Source organism: Akebia trifoliata, chromosome 2 (genome assembly GCF_017979445.1).
Source record: "Akebia trifoliata isolate Shusen 1 chromosome 2, ASM1797944v1, whole genome shotgun sequence".
NCBI classification, from domain to species: Eukaryota; Viridiplantae; Streptophyta; class Magnoliopsida; order Ranunculales; family Lardizabalaceae; genus Akebia; species Akebia trifoliata.
The window spans coordinates 28003645-28017441 of record NC_141376.1 but is presented as its reverse complement, the minus strand read 5'-3'; the positions used below and the strand labels follow the sequence as shown (position 1 = coordinate 28017441).

Genomic DNA, 13797 nt, shown 5'->3' with positions numbered 1-13797 from the left:
ACAAAATTTATGTCAGTAAAATAATAAAACAATTTACATTCTTGTGCGCCATGCTTTCCTTTTTCTTGAATCATATAGAAACATCTTTGAAGCTTAAAATTAAGTTTATCAGTTAATAATATCAAACCACTTGTATTAGCAGGAATTATGCCAAGTGCCCCTGTTCTTAAATGAAACAAACAATGCCACAACTATTGCACGTGAAAACATAGAAATTTGTTGATCCTTCTATAAAGATTTATAGTACCTCTGATTGGGAAGAGATTTCTTAGGGGCTGATGCATCTTTATTCTGCAAACAAGAAAATAAAAGCACTTAGCAAGACAAGCAATGATGTAGGAACTAGCAAACTCTAGATAAAAATGAAATGTTCTTAAAGACATCATGACTACTTCAATTATATTAAATTACTTAACACAATAAGAGAAATAGGATATGTATTGATAGTCCTGTGCAACGGGAATAAGAGAGATTAAAAACGTGATGAGGGAGGACGTGCTTACACTTTCTCTCACATTTTCAGATTAATAAAGGAGAATCAATTTGACAATTTTTTCTTATCTCGGGATAATGAATTTATGACAATGTTTCCATGTGTCTACTAGCTAGTCTATTATACAAAATATCAGTGAACTGGCACAACTACAATACATTTTTGTAGGGCAGGTTGAGGATGAAGGAAACATGAAACAATTACCTCCATAGATGATCCTAGTTGCGGCAACAACTTCATCACCAACATTCTCTTTGAGCCATTTCCTCAATTCGAAGTGCACCTATTATATACAAAATATTTAGTGTGAGAAAACGACATGGTGGAAAAGCAGATTTTATCAATAACAGAAGAGTTGGGCTATCCCATACAAAAGGGTTCCCACGAAAGTTAATACAAGCTTCACTATTGCAACTCATAGAACATAGAACTTGTGTATTTAGAACCTAAACATATAGGTCAGCATTAGATGCATTCAAAGTATTATGCATGGTAGGCCCAAAAAAACGATGAAGCAAGCGTGCTGGTACAAATACAAAAAAACATGCACTCAAGTGTGTTGGCATTGATCATTTACTGCAAACAAGGCAACCAAAGACTAGTACTTTAACATTTCATAAGACACAAAGCAACATTGGTCCTCTACAGTGAGAAATACAACAACAACTCTAGTGTTTCAAGAAGGAAACATAAAACATGCTTGCACATACTAGGATTTTTTGAGATAAAACATTGAATTCTACCAATAAGATTAAGAACCCAGCTTCCTGAGCCTGAGTAAGAGTTGCAACCTTTCCAGTTCCAATAGCCCACACAGGTTCATAGGCCGCAACAACATTAGCCTAGTTTGAAACCAAATCTGCAAGAAAAAAAGGGAATTATCACCAAAATCATAACATGGAAATAAACAAGACTTCATTGTACATCAGAAACAAAGTGAACACATATCCAAAGGACAGAAATAGGTCAGATTATAAGCAAGTAAATACAAAACCACACACAGACGTGTGCACACCGATAGACACACATACTCAAATTCAATTGCAGATAAATAGAGAGGGAGGGGGTGGGGGGCTGTCTTTACCATCCATATAAATCAGTAATGTGAGGTCAATGAATGGAACGGTTCCAAAAGATTTTTTTTTTTTAAACATTTTGAGCCACTTTTTCCTTCTTGGAAAGTGTCCCAAGAGCTATTATTTATTTTCTAAAATCAACTTTGTTTTCTAAAATCAACGATGACAAGAAGCAATATGAAATACAAGTCAAATTGGCCACAAGACTGATTTAGAATCTAATACAAAGTAAATGTATGCACTGGGTACATGTTTCTCTAAACATAGCAGGATAAGTTGGGCTACATGAATTAGTAATTTCAATATATATATATATATATTATAAGGGATTTTTTGACCTGCCATGCAAGCACGCCCGACAAGGCAATAGGTCGGATGACAAAGCGTACAAGTTGAGATTCAGCAGAGATTGTACCATTACCTTGCTAATCACAAAAGTAAATCCAATCCCCCATTTCACTATCCAAGCTTTTGCTTTCAATAGCTTTTCCTCCTTGAATTCTTCAGCTGGCAAGTGACTATGACCTTTTTCCTTTTCAGCCACGGTTATCTGCTTCGTGGTTTCCCAATTGTAATTCGAGGCCATATAAGACTACACACCACATGAACAACTCCACTAGTTAGTATAGAAACAAGGTTTCCCGCAAGCATTGGTGCATTGCTGCCAGTCATGTCAAGATTTACCCTACCATACTCTATCTTCATTACCAACAACCATGTTACAATTCCTAGAACACAACCGATAGTTGTTCCAACAACAACGCTTATTGAGTTTGCTTTCCTCCATAGAAGCATAAAAGCTATGGGAAGAACCGTTGAACCAATGAGCACTCCCATGATGAGGATGATCTCTATGATGATCTCCTCGTCATAGAGATCATCCTCATCCCAACCAACCCACCCAACAAATACCCCTTGTGAGTAGATGAAGGTCGCGCAGCTATGGCACTAACCCAATATCCTACAATATTCCATAAAGTGACATAAGTAGGGATAAAAGATGTAATTAATTTCATCGTCGTTATTTATGCCATATCCCGAAAGTGATTTTCTTAAGGCCCTTTCTCCATATAATAAGCTTATATGCATGGAAAAGGACTTAAAATTTTGAAGTAGATATTGAAATAAAACATGATTTTTGGGATAAGTATTTGATGATGATGATGAAGCAGATATCGAAAAAACAAAGTTGAGGAGAACAACAAAACTTACATTATCAAAAAAGACAGTACCAGAGTTTCTGACAATATTGATGATTCCGAAAACAAGGCCACCAGAACTCAACATTGTTATATAAGGACCTTTGTAATTCCCATATACAGGACCACAAGATTGCCCATCATGAGAAAGCGGTTCCTAACATATTCTTGATTTACTAACAAGATCCAAGAGATGATTGTATATGACTTTCGGGCTTCCAAGCTTGCTACTAGCCATGTAAACGAAAAAGACAAATACGACCAAAACAACATGAACTGAAAGCAAATATGTTTAGACCAAATGTTAGAAAACTTCAACAAAGTATCAAAAATCAAACAAATTCAGGTTGGTTACCTATAACAAAATGTATGTAGCTTGCCAAGAAAGTGGCCTTTAGTCCTCCTGCTAATGTGTAGATTATAACACCAAGGGGTATCAGAAAACTTGTAACATAGATGTTCACTCCCATAAGTGCATTTACGATGGCAGAACCACCAAGAAGAAGCATTGCTGTGACAATAATGTTCGTCAAGAAACAGAAACCCAAAAAGACAATATGAGCAATAGTGCCCCATCTGAAAAAAAAAAAAATCAAAGAACTAAAAAAGATACAAATATATTCAAGTAAAAGTTGTGTACATGTAATTCAGATGGTTTAATTAGTCTGTAATCTGAGAATTTATAGTAATTATCATCTACAAACGAAGAGCTGTACATTAGGCACGATCATAGGGGTTACGAATTCAGTCCAGCCTCAGAGAACCCTATTCTGAAAAACAAATTCCTACCATTTTTCTTCTGTTGTGCCAAATGTCCTCATATTCTGTTTATAGATAGTAATTAGGTGACCCAATATTTAGTTTTACTAATAACTAAAAAATTAATACAATTCAATCAAATTAAAGCCAAATATAATACATAAAAAAATGCTCAACAAATGCACTTTGAATTTGTTTCAAACCAATCAAGCAAAATTTATTACCTTTTTTATAATTTGTCGTGTTAAATATTTTTAGTTTGGTGTAGACTCTCCAAAACCTGGCCAGCCATATTTGATTGGGATTAGCCAGCAAACTTATAAGTTCCACAATCCAATCATCAGCCTAGCAACCAAAAAAAGAAAAAAAAAAAGAATTTAAATAAACCAATGAACATGTACTAAATGAGAAATCAACCCAAACCACTATAGGATTAAGTACTGATTATCAAGACTAGTCACACATAGCATCAAAATTGTGAAGCTCAATCCAAGTATGGTCCATTGCAGAAGTAAGGAATTAGGCTGATGCATCTCCTGATATCTTCATTGAACCCATCTATATCTTGCCACATGCCATGGTTTGGTCTTAGTTGGTTGAAATTCTCAAATGCACTTCATATTTTACTAAGGTTGGCACACGTATATTCTCAAATGATACTTCTGCAACAATACAAATATTGACATCTCTGATTAAAATTCAGTTTTTTCTCCTTGGATTATACACAACCAAGCTGTATGTTAAGAAGACAGCATGCCATATCCATGAATTTATAACTGCTTTGTCCTTCCAGTTTTACAATTGTTGCATGAACCTATCTTGTATTTTTATTTTTATTTTGATAAGCAACCTACCATGTAATTAAACACTTTATATTAGTCGCATCAAAAGACGCCACCTGTGGTTCTGTCATTGCAAATCCAGACTGGATCTTCCCCTCAAGTAAAGGAATACGCCACTCTTGAAGTTGTTCTTTAGTTCCATACCACAACCACACCTAAAACAGAACATTAAGGAAACAAAAATTGAAATCAGTTATCTTATTCACAGAGACGACAACATTCACAAAATAGATTCCAAATATTATACTCTTACAGCTTTCTAACAAAATGAAAATAGAGCAATCCAACATGATAAATAACACCATGTATCTCAAACTCCTCAAATATTTCTTCTGCTTTCTCGCAAAGGTCTTCCTTTGCAAATGCATTGATCAAAGCAGTGTAGGTGCACATTTTTGGCTTCTCATTTCATGAAACAACTTTAGAGCCATACTAGATTTATTGGCCTACAATGTAAAGAACGCAATAAATTTAGACTTCACAAGGGAGGAAACAAATTGGAAATAAAATAAAAAATGGGACCCACCTTTCCGTATAAGTTGGTCAACATTTTATATGTGTCCGTAGATGGCTCTCAGCGATCTCTCTTCATCTTCTAAAAAATCTCCACTGCCTTTTGAGTGTTTTTTCCCTTCATTGACTCGTCAATATAAGCGCTGTATATAACCACACCTGAGGCTGCTTGGTAACTTACAAGTAATCTTTGGTAACTAAGAAAAAGATGTGATATTCAATATTTACAGCTAATGTGATTTGATCATTAAATGGGTAAGAATTCATTAAATACAAAAGAAAGCTTCCAATTTGCATGAGTCCACGCCTTAGCCTGCTCTAGCAACCTAGATGCGCAATAGCCTCAAATGGACTACTACTATAAAATGATAAAAGTTTGCACTGAAGCTACTTGTTTTGCTAAGGCATCTGCTACTGAATTTATTTCCCTAATAATAGTCTTTAATGCAATTCATTTCCCAACGGTTCTTTTTATTCTCTTTTATCCATGAAACCAGGTAGATTATACACCTTGATGAAACCTACAACAAAAGTCCAATCTACAATCTACATGGCTATGATTTCTCAAGAATCTTACCATCTAATTCAACATTTGGAAACTAATGTCACAGAAATAAAAAATAGAACCAAACCGATTGCTTTAGAAGATCAACAAACACCTGAAAACACTAAAAGATGTTCATTGTACGACAAAAATTAACCAAAAACCCAACTTTCCACCTCATATATCTTCAAAACAGAGTAATATCACAATTTCATATCCAAACCCTCATAATCCTCATAGAATCCACCATTAAAACATCAAAATAATACAAAATGAATCACTAAAAGAATCGAAGATAGATTTAATCGTAAGACGCACTAGTAAACCAACAAATCATCATCGAATTTACAGTCAATTCTCTTCAAATCAAGATTTACAGTCGATCATACCTTGAAGAGTGAGATCGCCTTAGTAGAAACTCAGCTTCCAATCTAAGACGACAGATTGTGGTAGAGATCAAAATCTTAGAGAGTTCAATCCAATTGTGTGAGAGAAATCAAAACCCTAGAGACTTCAATCTGATTACCATTGCGTCAGAGAGATATGGAAGTGAGAGAGATCTATCGAGGGAGACAGATCAAGAGAGAGATCGATCAAATAGAGTGGGAGATGAGATCTATTGAGGGAGATAGATCGAAAGAGAGATCAATCGAAGGAGAGACTGTGAAATCGATCGAGGGAGAGGTCAATCGATCAAGAGAGCGACTGTGAGAAAGAGATGAAAAGGTCGATCGATAGAGATAGAGAAAAATAAAGAGCAAGGTTAATCGATCAAGAGAGACTGTGAGAGATAGATATGGAGAGGTCGATCGATCGATCGATGACTATGAGAAAGACAGAAAAAGAGAGAGAGGGAGAAACAAAGAAAGAGAGAGATGAAATCGAGAGACAGACAGTGAGAGTGGATTAGATTGAGCGAGAGATGGGAAACGTGGTGCGAAGGCCGCGGAATTTTGGTATTAAAAATGGACGGGTCAGGCCTATCAATTTTGTTTGTTTAAAATTTGGGATTTTCACGTAGTGTCTTCTTGCAATAACATCAAAACTCTCAGTAGATGTTACCACTTCAATGTCTTCTGCTTTGGATCAATTATCCAAGCATAGTGGTACTACCTTGATATGCATCTCAATGGGTTTTTTGATGCCATCACTTGGAACTCAAAGTGACTTTGAAAGGCTTCTGAACATCGGCTCCTTAAGCATCTTAGTTGTAACTATTGTTGTCAATGTATGTATACAAATGGCCACTGGTGTGATTTTCGCTTTAGTAATAGAGCATGTCATGATCTTGTCATGCATGATGCTATTGCTCCTGGTGCTTTGGGCCTCTGCTTTAGAAATTGGTTTTCGTTTGGAGATTGTTGATGAGGATATTAAAAAGAAGGATATAAACAATGCAGTGGAGACGAGTATGATTGGTAGATTGAAGTCAATTTATCAATCTAGTTATTGTAACAACCCTCAATTTGAATTCTCTAGTTCCCCACATTCCATCATTATGGGCATGCTTTCCGCACTTAGCTCACTGGTTTTATTACAAGCTACATTCCAGTCCCTTGTTCTTAAGGATGTGAAGTTTCGTTGTGGAATTTCATATTACAAATGGTCAATGTGGATCATAGTTGTAACTCAAATTCTTACCATCCTACTAGGTTTTATAGCCATCAGTTGTAGATGGTTCAACTCAATGAGCCACTTTAGCAGAGATTTATTTCCACTAATCTTTTCTTCCAGTGAGGATGATGATCGAGAGCGTTATCGTCAATTATCATATGTCACCAAAATGAAAATTTTGTCATTGTTCGAATTCTCTCAAATGGATTTGGTAAAAAATATGTTTATTGTATTGCTAGAAGGAATCACCATTGTGGTCCAACTGGCCACATGCTTACTTATCCATTTGAGAAATACAATGTGGTGGAGTGATCAATTGGATGCTCAAGAGTGGATGGAGAAAAAAAATGAGGAGGACTTGAATAGATGTCAGGAGAAAAATAAGAAGGACTCCCCAACTAATCTCATCCTACTCCTTTCCAACACTCATATCACCTCATCTCAACTGTCATTAATCGACCAAATTCAATTGCCAATTGAGGATGATGAAAGAATATCTTGCCTTACAGTGGTGATCCTTGCTAGAATGGCTATTATTTCACTTCCAAATACCTTCAGTGCTCCTATAATCCATTCCCTTGATGAAGCCTTTGAAAACATTTATTTCATCAACAAGAAAACAAATGCCATAAGCTTGAAAAATAAAATGAGATGGACTGTGGCAAAAGATGTGTGGATGAATAAGGACAACACCAATCACTGGCTCCATAAGAAAATTATTGAACCATTAACAAAGAAATATTATTCCACAATGGCGGAGAGATCTGTCAATGGGGTGTTCCAATCTCATTCGGAAATGGGTGGTGCATTTGAAATTGTTGAAGAATTTTTTCAAGAAATTTCATTGGAAGACTACATAAAAAATCCTATGCAATGTAGACTTCTTGAGGACGAAATGCTCATCATTTATAAAATTGTCATTGAAAGGGAGTGGCAACCAGATGCATCACTAATCAACTTATATGATCATAAAGCAATTATTTGTGGATATGCTGAAATTTTTCCTCCGGAAACTCCCTCAAGCCATTTTCAAGCATGTTGTTGAGAGCCCCTTCAAAGAATTTGGAGAAAGAGCAAGACTTGGCATTAAATACCTTTGCAAACTGGAACCATTGGTAGACAAAGTTGATTGGTCATTTCCTGAAAACACTGGTATAACTAGCTTGATAGTGGGAGCTACGACTGGAGAAGGTGAAATTCAAGAGCTTGTTTAAATTGAGTGCAGTTGCATAAAGCATCACAGGTATGTGCATTTCCTTTTTGATAGTTATACTTAGAATAATTTCTTCTTCTCATGTTTAGAACCATTGTTTTAAAAATGTCAATTTGTATCTCTTGAGATTCTAGTAGACTCAATAGAGGTTTTCAAAAACACTATTTTGCCTCAGAAATTCTTCTGAAGGCACTATTTCGACATCACTAACCCTGTAATGTTAATCCTACTGACCTACATACCTAAAATTCGATTAATATAATCCTTGGATACTTGTAATTTTGTATAGGGCTTTACAGGTCTTAGATGGGTTCCAAGTCCATTAAGTAAAAATTGATGCTCATATGAATAAGAACATATAGTGGATAAAATTTGTTTTTGTACTACTGGAGAAAATTAATAATTTTCCCAATAAATGAGAAGTGCTAAACCAAATTTTAAGAATATTAGGTGCACAAGACAAAATATTACTAGATTCAAATGATTTTTATTGTAAATTTTGATTATTACTAAATATGAATTGGGTTTAATAAATTTCTCTTTGGGTTGTTTTCTTTTATGAAACTTGTGTGGTTTCATTTAGTAAATTCAATTTGTACTCTATTTTCTTATTGATAAACTTTTACTTATTTCAAATATTTGATCAATTCTGATTTCAAACTCCAATAGTTCTAAAAAATTTGATAAGGTTCTCTTTGTTCCAAAAAATGAATAACAAATCTTTTCATCTATCTACTCTCTCATGATTATGATTTTGTGTTCAAATTTGACCATCTAGTTCTGTTGTAATGGAGCAGAGAACACGGAGTATAAGTTTTACACGTTACATATTGAACAAGAAGAAGACCCACATATCCATCAACTCATCATTGATCTCAAGCTTCCCGAGAGTGGTTGTATCGTCGTTTGGGATACATATCTTTGTGAGCTGTCCAAAAGAAACATGAAGAAATTATTGGTGTAATCGATACTTCTAATAAGTTGAGTGTATTTCTCTTGGTTGTTAGGAGTAAAAGTCATTTTACTTTTAGATGTTATTATTCAGACATTCAATTCTTCCTAATTCATTTTATTTATTAATGTCTTTATTGTTCTAATAATAACTGCTACATTTGATTTGAAGGTGCCAAATTAACTTAAACAGTGATTGGTGTATTACATTGAATATAAATAGAAAAGGGGAAAATCACTAAACAAAAGATAAATGTAAGAATATTATAAAGAACTTCACTACCCAACCAAAACAAGCAAACAAAATAAATTAAAGTCATAGGCAAGATCCTGTCATCTAGAGGCAAAAATGATAAGAGCTTAGACTCCTAAATTTCATCAAATAGGCCAACCAATAGAAGGGTGTTGCCATAACATTCATAACAACTTCTCAAACTATCTTTTATTAAAAAATTCTTCCATTCTTCTCTTTCTACATAGTCCAACAAATATCAAAATGACAATTGTCCCACATTCAGATATGAGCCTTAAAACATCTTTTGCACTCTCTTAAGTAAAACAACTAAAACAAAAAATAGCATTAATGACGCTCTTTAACATTCATTTCCTGATAGAGTCGTGCTGGAATAACATTAAGGGGGACATTAATGACATGGAAGTTTGTAGGAATCATAGATGTTTTTCATCAAGATATGAGTGATATCTTGATGAAATGGTTCATACATACTTCCACGTTGGAAATGTCCCCCACAATGTTACTTCAACATTATCGTTCCTAATAATAAGCTAAAGATATTTAAATTCAATTTAAATGCAATCTGATCCAACCATCCCCACTTACAATGCTTTAAAAAGTCATGTAATTGAAACAGAAATAACACCATTTACATCATTGTATATGTTGATAGGCATTTTTTTTATTACATATCGTAGGGATGCCAGCTTGGACGTACAAATGCCAATAGGGCTACATACAGCCATTCATTGGCATAGGGATGTGATAGCTCTACTACCAATCTTAACGTCAGCTCCATGGGCAAAATCCCGTACGCCGAGAAGTATACAACATAACTTAGGCGCCGTTGTATCACGGTAATATTCTTTCGAAGAGAGGTCGTGCGGCGCAAGGGGTGTTAATCAACTTGCAAGCTTGTAAAAATGATCGTACACTACAAAACGTAGCTAGCAAGCAAGTAAACGAGGCAACACGAGGCAAAACCCAGAGGTAACTTTGTTGATATAATATTGATTACATGGGATAACACGTTACAAAAGCATAAAGGTGCGTTTCAAAGTAATAGATGATCCTATGACACGCAGGACTTTCATGCTGCTGGGCTTGAGGGCTTTAGTCTACGTGGGTGTAGGCCGGGGATTGAGAAGCACTAAATACCCTTCCTACAAGATGTATAATATTCATTTCCTAGGTTTTCAGAAGGAAACATCAAAAGTGGAGGCCGGTCATACTCCCTTATTACAGAAATGCCACTAAGCTAACAGATATGCCCTGGCACGGGGCTGACATGTGCATCTAAGCTAACAGATATGCCCTAGCACAGGGGCTGACATAGTTTCATATTGAGCCTTACATACTGTTACATGGGTGCTCCCGATTAGCTTCAGGGCGAGCTTACACCTAACTCTAGGTGACAGAAGTTATGGCCATCACAAACTACCCCACTTATTCTTCATATGTCCTCTTTGCATTTACCTGGCAAACTCTTCAATCTTCTACTTGAAAGGTTGTAGGTTCTTTACACTCTCTTGTGTAGCGTCACATTCTGGCATGTTCTTTTGTGTGATGAAGTACTCCACGTGTTGTTGTTGTTGTTACTAGATTGAACTACTGTTGAATTGACGTCTTCGAGAACTTTGTCAACAACACGCTCTGGCTGAATAATTAAATGAGAAAATGTACATGTTGGAATGTTGCGCGCGGAATCTTCTAGATCTGTATGGTAAGGCTTGAGATTTATTGCATGGATGACAGAGTAAATGCTGCATAACCTGTACGGTAACCAAAGTTTAGCAAACCCATACGTCCTTGGACTATGTCTCTTGAACCCTGAAATAATAGTGTGAGAAGTTAAATCCTGTTGGCCTGTGATAAATTCAAAAGCACTCTTATTGGAGGAAAAATTCTTTTGAAAGTTGAAATTGAACAAATTCGCTCAATTCTCATGGTCGGCATTGGCAAGATGCCTGAAATACTCCAATGTAGAACTAAATCTCTCCATTGGCTAATCTGTTTGAATATGTCCATTGTTTGGAAAGTCAAACTGAAATCCAAGTAATCTACACGGTGCATCCCATAACTTTCCTGTGACTCTTGAATCTCTGACGTTGACAATACTCTTGGGCACACTCCAATTCTTGTTAACACTCTGACGTAGTAACTGAGGGGTTTCATCTGTAATTTGAATCTGACAGTAACCTGATCTCAAACCCAACTTTGAAAAGTACTTGGCTGTCATAAGTTTATTATACAAGTCGATAACCAGTTGGATAGGATACTTGTTTTTGATGGTAACTTTCTTGAATGCTCGATAATCAACACACCCATACTTCTTCTGTTACTTGCTCAACTTAGCTAGTCTTGGAGGATTCATTCTGATAATCTATCGACTTACGTGACTATAGTGTCTTCGAAAGCTCATTTCCTATCACGTCATCAACTTCTACTAAAACCTGTGTAACTTGTGTGGGAGTTGAACTATGGTCCTGTTCTGTAGACTCAGCTTTCAAGGTAGTAATGTACAGTTGCTCACCTTTCTTCAGCTAAAGGACTGAAATCAACTTTCCCTCTTCCTTGCCTATAGAGACGAGAACGAAGCTTGGACATTCACCTAGCATGCCCAATGTGTTGGCAAATGACATTGGTACAATCCTGTTTTGTCATATGAAATCCATCCCAATGACAACTCTAAACTCATCGAGTGGAACGATGAGTAAATTAAACTTACCTTTCCATGTACCTATCTCGACGGATACTGACTTGGTCAAACCTTGGATAGGAGTGGCTTGAGAGTTATAGCTTTCATGCAGCTTGAACACTTATCGAGCCGGATATTGAGACGCTTCGACTCTGCAGGGGTAATGAAGTTATGCATAACTCCTGTATCAACTAATGCTTAGGTGGTCTTGCCACCAACTTCAATATCAACATACATAAGACCTTTCTGTTGACGGTTACTCTGAGTCTTAGATGTCTGCTTCATTGCAATCAATAGATGCAAAGCTCCTATGTGAGGAGAATCTTCATGATCTGGCCTACTCGTACTCTCGTGACTAAGGTTACCTTAGGAGGCTAATAGTGCAGTCAATTTGGCTCGCTGTGGGTACTTAAATGTCTTGTGAGGCCCACCACACAAAATGCATATGTGCTTGTGACAATGCTTGACTGGCGAGGTACTTCTATTCTGTGAAGGGAAGGAATTCCGTGAGGATCCCTGACTAGAACTATGCTTGTCCCCTCTATTCTTACCATTCGAGAACTTCTTTCTGTGCTCATGTTGCTGTGAGTAACATTTTGACTGAGAGTGTACATCCTGTTGGCTCCCTTCCACGAGAGTATAATCAGTCAACCGCTCGGTTACTGCAATTCTAGACACAAGATCATGCACACGTTATCATTGGAGCTCTGTCTGAACCCAAGGCTAAAGCCCTTCTTGGAATGAAAACAGTTTGTCTTTCTCTGACATATCACAGATATCAAGTATTAAGGTGGAAAACTACTTGACGTACTCCTAAACTATACTTGTGTGTTGGAGTTGCCTCAACTTTCTACAGGCAATAAACTCCACATTATCTGGGAAAAATTGGTGCTTAAACTCTTTTTTGAGGTCTTCCCATGTATTGATGGACCATTGACTACTTTCCATCTCGGTGTACTTTGTCCACCACCATATTTTGGCGTCACCTGCAAGATACATAGAAGCAGTTGTTACTTGTACCTCTTCTGAATTTGGACGAACTGCACGAAAGTATTGCTCCATGTCGATCAGAAAATTTTTGAGCTCTTTCGCATCGTGAACACCATCGAAGGTGCGTGGCTTGGAGATTTTCAATTGCGAGGAAGAAGCATCACTACTGGTAGGCCAATCATTAGCGACGGCTTGGATCGGGAGACTTACCTTCGTAGTGAGCTCTGTAATTTGTTCTTGTAAGTTGGCTAAGGTTCCTTGGGTATCTTCTTCAAGGTCAGTTACTCTAGTTATGAAGGTCACGGATTCTTCTTTCAACGTGTTCTGGAGACCATCTAATTGCGTAATACCATCAATGAGACCAGATAGCATGGCTACCTTCTCTTTTAATACCTCAATGCGTTCCTTGTTTGTTCGTAGTGGTGGTGTGTTTGGAGCAGATTGGTCTGCAGTACTTGCAGCTCCTCTTGCCATTGTTCGCGTGAACTAATAGAAACTGGGGAAAGAACTTGGGGGAAAAATCAACATAAACCTGAACCAACGTGGTTGAAATACTAATTGTGCTCAAACAATTATAGCTCTGATACCAACTGTCACAGCCGTATTCTTTTGAAGCGAGGTCGTGTTGTGCAAGGGGTGTTAATCTACTTGCAAGCCTATAAAAATGATC

The 13797-nt window shown here is 36.6% G+C and overlaps 1 protein-coding gene across 10 annotated transcripts; it reads right to left on the bottom strand.

Moving 5' to 3' along the window:
* Positions 1–697: 697 nt before the first annotated feature.
* On the bottom strand, positions 698–6657 carry LOC147410030 (urea-proton symporter DUR3-like). Of its 10 annotated transcripts, XR_015175571.1 has the most exons (11): positions 5816–6656; positions 4896–5079; positions 4623–4815; positions 4426–4524; positions 3752–3872; positions 3124–3279; positions 2782–3044; positions 2259–2530; positions 1991–2161; positions 1285–1352; positions 698–776 (listed from the first exon to the last, which is right to left on the bottom strand). XR_015175571.1 is itself a non-coding variant. In XM_086432225.1 (10 exons), exons 7-9 carry the CDS (start codon positions 2854–2856, stop codon positions 1245–1247), a joined length of 354 nt encoding a protein of 117 aa, XP_086288351.1. In that variant the 5' UTR covers positions 2857–3279; positions 3752–3872; positions 3969–4189; positions 4382–4524; positions 4623–4815; positions 4896–5079; positions 5816–6648; the 3' UTR covers positions 698–776; positions 1237–1244. The 10 variants fall into 10 exon arrangements, 3 of the variants coding, with proteins under 3 accessions (XP_086288351.1, XP_086288350.1, XP_086288352.1); XR_015175573.1 differs by having other exon boundaries at positions 1991–2530; positions 3752–3807; positions 4382–4524; positions 5816–6657; XR_015175570.1 differs by having other exon boundaries at positions 1237–1352; positions 1991–2530.
* Positions 6658–13797: the final 7140 nt, after the last annotated feature.